Source organism: Sceloporus undulatus, chromosome 4 (genome assembly GCF_019175285.1).
Source record: "Sceloporus undulatus isolate JIND9_A2432 ecotype Alabama chromosome 4, SceUnd_v1.1, whole genome shotgun sequence".
Taxonomy (NCBI): domain Eukaryota; kingdom Metazoa; phylum Chordata; class Lepidosauria; order Squamata; family Phrynosomatidae; genus Sceloporus; species Sceloporus undulatus.
The window spans coordinates 32,119,011-32,127,243 of NC_056525.1; the positions used below are offsets into that span (position 1 = coordinate 32,119,011).

The 8,233-nt window shown below is 41.9% G+C and overlaps 2 protein-coding genes across 2 annotated transcripts in view; one reads left to right on the top strand and one right to left on the bottom strand.

Annotated features, from left to right (window-relative positions):
• The window catches only part of RBPJL (recombination signal binding protein for immunoglobulin kappa J region like), a 233,698-nt gene that overhangs the window by 146,347 nt on the left and 79,118 nt on the right, over positions 1-8,233 (top strand). The gene's annotated exons all lie outside the window — the stretch shown is intronic.
• MATN4 (matrilin 4) overlaps positions 1-8,233 on the bottom strand; it is a 60,495-nt gene that overhangs the window by 19,312 nt on the left and 32,950 nt on the right. The window contains exons 2-4 of the mRNA XM_042464910.1: positions 3,030-3,151; positions 1,856-2,425; positions 1,299-1,421 (exon numbers count right to left, since the gene is read on the bottom strand). Coding sequence (XP_042320844.1) covers positions 1,299-1,421; positions 1,856-2,425; positions 3,030-3,102 — 766 coding nt within the window. The 5' untranslated portion in view covers positions 3,103-3,151. The remainder of the gene's footprint in view (positions 1-1,298; positions 1,422-1,855; positions 2,426-3,029; positions 3,152-8,233) is intronic.

Genomic DNA, 8,233 nt, shown 5'->3' on the forward strand with positions numbered 1-8,233 from the left:
GAAAAGGAGGACCCCAGCCTTTCCAGACCCATGGCTTGCAGGGTGAAAAAAGGAGGACCTCAGGCTTGCCTTTAACTCCAGCATTTCCAGACCCTTGGCTTGCAGGGGAGAAAAGGAGGACCCCAGGCTTGCCTTTAGCTCCAGCATTTCCAGACCCATGCTTTGCAAAACGGGGTCCAAGCCTGGGCATGCTCCCTCTCTCTGCATCCTTCTCCCTTCCCTCAGTAGCTGCTTGTTAGCTCCAGCTGCGAGGGAGGGCTGAAGGATCACACACACACACACACTCGCGAAGAGAGGAGAGGCTGCCGGCACCAGGACTCAAATGGGGACTGTTTACTTGGCTACAGAGGAAGTAACCTATTGACCCTTCCATAAGTCGATCCTTGATTTTGAAGTCCATTTTGGGGCATAAATTTCTCGACTTATAGTTGAGTATATACGGTATGTCCACTGACTGGATGGTTAAACTAAACAGAAAGAAGACTAATTGCTGTTTTGTTATTACAGTCGGCCCTCTCTATTGATGAGCTAAGCATTTGTGGATTGGAACATTCGCAAATGGCCCCACCCTGTTATTATCAATGGAAGTATGTGCACACAAGCTTCACCAATGTGGTTGTGTGCTTGCCGTGCATCGATTGGCAATAATAGGACTTGAAGTCCTGCACTCTTTAGTATCCAATGGGGGGGGGGGGGTGTCTGGACCCCTTGCTGTTACAGAGGACTGATACAGTATTTTATAACCCACCTTTTACCCAGTACTGGGACTCATGGCAGTTTACAGAATATAATACAGTGGTGCCTCGGGATACGAAATGATCGCGTTACGAAATTTCCGGGATACGAAAAAGTTGGATTGGCAAAAACTGTTTCAGGTTACGAAATATTTTTCGGGTTACGAAATTCATTTCGGCGCGAAATTCAAATGCTGCTATAGGCTTTCCAGTGCTAACGGAGTATTTCGGGTTACGAAATTTTCGGGTTACGAAAGGAATGGCGGAACGAATTAATTTCGTATCCCGAGGCACCACTGTAAATAGAAAAGATTAACAGTATAAAAATATTGGCAAATATACATAAATGTTCTTAAAAACCATTGAACAATCTATAGAATTAAAGGCATTAAAAATTCATTAAAAGACAGAATTTTAAAAACAACAACCACACAATATTAAAAGTCCATTGCAGTTGTTCCTGAAAACCAGATGGAATGGGGAAGGTTTCAGTTGCCAGTGCAAGAAGAACAAGGAGGGAGCCTCTCTAGTGCATGTTAATAGTAATAAGTCTGTTAGCCTTACTGGAACATGTCTTTCCATCAGCATTCAGCTTGAATCCTGGTTTACACTGACAATAGAAAGACCCTGGCACACTGACACAAGTATGCTGACAGCCATGGTCCATTTCTGTGCACATATCAACACCTAGAAAATATAAGATGCCATAACATAAATATACACACATGTTACACATGAGAAATATAGATATATCTGAACATGAAAGCTGATTCAGTATTTTTAGAGCTGCAGGTGGCAATTTGGAAAGAGCCTTTACTAAATTCCTTTCCAAATGTATTTTACTTCCTAGAGCTGCGATATGGAAACAAAAGCACTTACAATCTTATGCCAAACCCAGCACCCTACAATCTTATGCCAAATCCAGTAATACATCAATAGCTTCTTTTCCAGGCATTTGTCTAGACACCTTTTAAATCTATTGAAGTTGAGGGTTCTGTAGAAGATCCTCAAAAATGGAATATCTCATACATGTCATCTCTCCCCAAGCTGATCTTACACTGAAAGAAATTTTGAACTTCATCATAGACTATGAGAGGAAGCTTTATTGCATCATCACTTACCACATAACTTGTCTTGGAACTGCTTGCCAAATTGTTGGATGAGGTCAAAGGATTCCACCAAGAACACATGCTCTTCTAGAGGGGGAGAAGCCATGGCCCGTAAGGAGTTCATATCTGCCCGTTGTACACCCACAGCATAGATTTGAATGCCGGCTGCTCGTGCCTGAGCTGACACCTCAGTTACACGGTCTTGGGGCCGCCCATCAGTTACAATCACAGCCACCCGAGGGATCTTCTTGTGGAGTGGCCGTGCCCCCTCCTGTGTGGTGAAGGCCACATTCATGACATACTGGATAGCCAGCCCTGTCATTGTGCCTTGGGCCAGCGGGACAATGTTGTTGATGGCCTTTTCCATTTCAGCCCTAGTGAAAAAGGACTTGAGGGAGAAGACATTCTGGACCTGGCTAGAATACTGGATCACTCCTACCCGTGTGGCATTAGGCCCTATGTCCAAGTTGTGAATGATGTCAATCATGAACCGCCTCATGGTTTCAAACTCAAAAGGACGAACACTGCGTGAGCTGTCAATCACAAACACGATGTCCAATGGGCCTGTTTTACATTTACTTTCTAGAGGAGAAAAATTGAAAGATCTGGTGTGACTGTAACTTTATACCTTGAAAAAGATAATTCATTATTTATTGAAGAAATTTTTTATCCCCACTCTTCAACTGTGATAATAGTTCACTCAAAGCTGCTTAAAACTTACTCAAAACAATTCCCCAACAGATAAGATTTTTAAAGATAACACATAATCAAAATCAATTGGTCACTTTACCTAGTCATTCTCACTATGGGGAGAAATCTACATAATACACTTGGAGATTCATTTGAACTGTAGGGCATGGCTATAAATGTAAACAATAATAGATCTTTATTCTGAAGCAGATATTTTGAGTAAGGGCTGCATTTTTCAAATCATTCCTCTTACAGATTATAAACAGCATGCAGAGTGATTGAGGATAGTCTTTATACAAACTAATCATCGAGAACTAGCATCTTCCTAATTTTTTAAAAGTCTAATAGAAATAACGAGATTGTATCACCTTATTTACCCATATGCCCACAACATGAATTATTCCCCACAACTTGACATGAAGGTTAATTTAATCAGGATTTAGTGATGACACATGGATACACAAACACACAGAGAGAGTTTGGGCTGGTAGCTTACCTAAAAATTTTGGTCGGGCTTCCAAAGCTGTAAAGGCAAGCAAAAGGAATGGGGCAATACGTAGCAGCTTCATTGTTCAGTTTCAAAGTGGAAAGATTCCAGGAAGAAATCTAGATGATTTTCTGAATGAAGAGAGAATGTCTGGTGAGATGCTTTAACATTTACTCAATTGTCCATATTTCAGCTTTCTATTTCAATCTAGAAGAGGGCATGTGACAAATAACATTTCTGTAGATTATGTTGTATTTTACAATTTGAAATTTAGCAATCTGGATTGCCTACCTGCAAATAGAAAAATATAACACAATTCTAAGGATGTTTACACAGAAATAAAATCCTTGGTTTTAATGTCTAGTTGATTTATTTGAGATTACAGTTGTCCCTCCATTTTCACAGGGAATCTGTTCCAAACCTCCTTGTGAAAATGGAAATTCACAGATATTCAAGCCCCATTAGCTTGAATGGCCATGCAATGTGGATATGTGTGCCATTTTAACCCTTCCCATCTGCCAGTCATTTAAAGACCAAGACCACGGGCTTGAAGTCTGTGAAAATGGAGGGACGATTGTACAGATACCAGCAGGTGAGTTCTAGACTTTGAGAAGCACAAATGTCTACATCCTTTAAAAACTGTGCAAAACTTAGCACTATAAGTTACAATCTTCTGCACAAATGCAAGGATATTCCCCCACAACCCCATTGTGGTTTAGCAGTGTCACTGCTGCTATATTGTATTACAATTCTTCATCACACTGCACAGTTAAAAAAGCACTCTGGCTTTCAGATATGAAATTGAGTTGGCAGTTAGACAAACCTGATTTCAATACATAAGTGGAAACAATTTATTGCATTTAGGGTTTCTTTTTTAACCTTTGTTGTGCCAGGGCTCTCATTTATTCCAGATGTTTCTCTGAAGGGCAAAAGAGGCCTGTGCAGAAAATACAACCAAGGGGCAAGGAGCACGAGAGACTATAATTCTTGCTCTGCCTCTCTTCTACTACTGCCTTTCAATGTTTCCTTATCTTCCCACCCTTCCTGGTTTTAGTACATGCTTTGTGTGGTTGCCTTTTGGAGACCAGATAGAAATTTTGCCTTTCCTTTGGCCTTTATAGGAGGAAGGTGTTTGGCCTAACTTACACTCATACACCATGGTAATGTAGGAAAATTTACTTTGGCTGGTACTTTAATATGAGATATTGGCTTGAATACAATTTTTGCTTGTTTTTGTTGTTGTATGTGTTCAAGCCATTTCTGACTTATGACAACCCTAGGGTGACTCTATCATGGGGTTTTCTTGGCAAGATTTGTTTAGAGGAGGTTTGCCATTTCCCTCCCCTGAAGCTGAGAATATGTGACTTGCCCACGGTCACCAAATGGGCTTCATGGCTGAGCTGGGAACTAAACTTTGGTCTCCAAGGTTGTAGTCCAATACTCAAACTATTATGCCATGCTAACTCTCCATGATTTGAGTAAGTTACGTTAAAGGTTACTTATTTAATTTAGCACTGAATTGTAATAATTAGTTTTGGTCACTTTTAACAGGTTAGTGAAGGCAACTGAATTACAATGAGCACTTACAGGAACCTTTTTGTGAAAAGCAGTTCTCCAGACTTCCATTGGGTAAGAGATGGTTTGCCTTTTCTTTTCTTTGGGGATGAGAGATTATGACTTGCCCAAGGTCACTCAATGATTTTCCATGGCTGAGTGGTGATTCAAACCATCTCCAGAGTTATATTCAAACCACTACACCATGCTGCTTCTCTAATATCCTAGGTAGTCTTGGGCAAATCACTGTTCTTCCAACCATCAACCATTCTGCTCACATTGCCTAACTGAATTTAATAATTAAGTGCTAGAGAACTCCAGGAGAAATAGACCATTGGACTCTCAGAACCTAAAGTTGTCATTCTTCCTACCATGTATGTGCTGAACTTTCTCTGCCTCCATCTTGGTCTGGACTTCCTCATAATCTCAGATCCTCTAAATTATTTATTCATGTAAATTAGTTTATTTTTGTTTATTAATTACTGAAATGAACAGAAAAGCTTTTTTTCTGCTTTCCAAGAGAATGAAATTACATCCCTGAAAATCCAAAGCCAAGATGAAAGAGAAGCAGGTCCTGCAGCTGTAGAGTTTGTTTTTAGCCACTGAGCACTCATTGCAAGGAATGTAATCATCATTCAGAACAAGAGATCAGTCAAAAGGATAAGAAGCTGTCGCAAGTGGAGTGATGAAGGCATACCACAAAGAAGGGAATGCAAGGATGGGAAATCCAGCAGATTGTGGGCGTTATCTGATTTGGAATTTAGGAAAAGAAATAATGTGAAATCCTCTGGAGACATCAAGTGGGAGAGATAAGAGAGAAAGGGGATGGCCCCAGCTCTTTGAAAGATGCAAAAGTACTGATTGTAATGTTGGGTCAAGAATCACATTCACCACACCAGCGTAGAGTACATTCATCAGCATCTTGATGATCATAGGGTAAATTAATTGTTTTGCCCAGAAGCATGTTCAGCTTAAGCTGCTAGGTAAAAACAACTGGAAGATTTACAAAGATAAGATAGACAGACAGACATTCCAAAGCCTGATGTATTTTATTTATTTATTTAGGCAGGTATGAGCCATGAACCTGCTCACAATGTTTGAATTCTACTATTCCTCCCTCTAGGGGTGGAGGACCAATTAAAATGGTCCGCCCTCAAAGGCTGATGGAACCCATTAGGTTCCAAGAAGCCCTAGGGGGTTCTATGGTTGGCAGTGCCAGTGACTCTGTTGAAGTTCTGGTTAATTTATGGAATAACAACATCACCAGAGCTATAGACATGATCGCTCCCAAGCGTCCTTTCCAACCCAGTAAAAACCGTAACCCTTGGTACACTGAAGAGCTTAAACAAATGAAGCGGGTTGGACAACGACTAGAGAAGCGTTGGCTGAAATCTCAACTCATATCTGATAAGATACTTCATAGGACTTTTCTTAGGTCCTATCAAATGGCGATAGATGCAGCCAAAAAATCTTTCTACTCTGCATCTATCGCGTCTGTGAAATCTCGTCCAGCTGAGCTGTTCAGGGTGGTAAGGAGTTTAACACAACTGCCTCCCACCCAGAACCCTCTATTAGAGTCAACCATAGCTTACTGTAATGCTTTTAATGATTATTTCACAGATAAAATCTCTCGGATAAGAGCTGATTTGGATGCCAACTTTAAGTCAGAAGCAATGAGAGAGGCATCCAACGCCTCTGCCATTACTGTTAGACTGGATCAATTTGAGTCGGTAAGTACTGAGGACGTGGACAAGCTCCTTTGTAGTCTGAAAAAAACGACTTGCCCTCTTGACCCTTGCCCATCCTGGCTGTCCAGGGGGGTGATATAGTCAAGCTGATGCTGAAAAATATAATCAATGCATCCTTCAGTGAGGGTACCCTGCCTTCTTGTCTTAAGGAGGCAGTGGTCAGACCACTCTTTAAAAAGCCCTCCCTGGACCCTCTGGATAGAAATAACTATAGGCCAGTCTCGTTGTTACCATTCTTGAGCAAGGTGATTGAGAGGGCGGTCGCCAATCAACTACAGGCAGTCTTGGATGAAGCTGATTATCTGGACCCATTTCAAACCGGATTCAGGGCAGGATACGGAGTTGAGATGGCCTTGGTCGCCTTAGTTGATGATCTCCATCTAGGCATCGACAGGGGAAGTGTGACCCTGCTGGTGCTCTTAGACCTCTCAGCGGCCTTCGATACCATCGACCATGGTATCCTTCTGGAACGCCTGAGAGAGTTAGGTATCGGAGGCACTGTTCTACAGTGGTTCCGGTCCTACCTCTCGGGCAGATTCCAGATGGTGGCACTAGGAGACAGTTGCTCTTCTAAAAGAGAGATAAAATTTGGTGTACCCCAGGGCGCAATATTGTCTCCTATGCTGTTTAACATTTACATGAAGCCGCTGGGAAAAATCATCCGGAGACATGGGGCAGGATGTTATCAGTACGCTGATGACACCCAAATATATTTCTCTATGTCTCAGACTGATGCAGTGACTAAGGATGGCATCTCTCCTCTGAATGCCTGTCTTGGGGCGGTAATGGACTGGATGAGGGAAAACCGACTCAAGCTGAATCCAGGTAAGACGGAGGTACTTGTTATAGGAAACCCAAGCCCAGGTATGGAATTATGTCAGCCAGTTCTGGATGGGGTCACACTTCCCCTGAAAGACTCTGTCCGCAGCTTAGGGGTGCTCCTTGACTCGTTGCTTCACCTGACAGCTCAGGTAGATGCGACAGTCAGGAGCACTTGTTATCAGCTTCGGCTGATACGCCAGCTGCGCCCCTTCCTGGAGCAGGGAGACCTTGAAACAGTTGTACATGCGCTGGTCACCTCTCGATTGGACTTCTGTAATGCGCTGTACATGGGGCTACCCTTGTGCCAAGTTCAGAAACTTCAACTTGTACAAAATATGGCAGCCAGGTTAATTACAGGTACTCGTTGTACCGATCACATAACACCAGTTTTGAAATCCCTTCACTGGCTGCCAATTAGTTTCCGGGCAAGGTACAAGGTGTTGGTGATTACCTTCAAAGCCCTACATGGCTTGGGTCCAGAATACTTAAGAAATCGCCTACTTCCATACTGTCCGTCCCGCACTCTAAGGTCCTCGGGGAAGAATCTACTTCAGCCAATAAAATCTAGGCTAAGTTCAGTCATCCAGAGGGCCTTTTCCATCGCAGCTCCGAAGCTATGGAATGACCTGCCGAAGGAGATCCGTGACATTTCTACTCTTACATCCTTTAAGAAGGCTCTTAAAACGGATCTCTTCCGGCAGGCCTTCCCTACCTAGTTCTACTCCCCATTTACTGTGACTTATGTCACTCTGTCCACCAATTCTTCTCTTAAATTTAATGAGAAGAATTAAATTAAAATTAATTAAAATAAAATCCTTGCCTCAAGAAGAAGAGCCCTCCCTCCATGACATCATCATCAGACCTGGGAGGGAGTGAAAAAGAGAGGCCCAACTTCCATCAGGCCTAACTGTGAATGTACTCACTTCGCTCTCTTTAATTTTATTGTATTTTATTTATTTATTGTATTTTATTTTATTATCTTTATTTTTACTGTTGTAACCCGCCTGGATTCCTTGTGATTGGGCGGGCTATAAATAAATTATTATTATTATTATTATTATTATTATTATTATTATTATTATTATTATT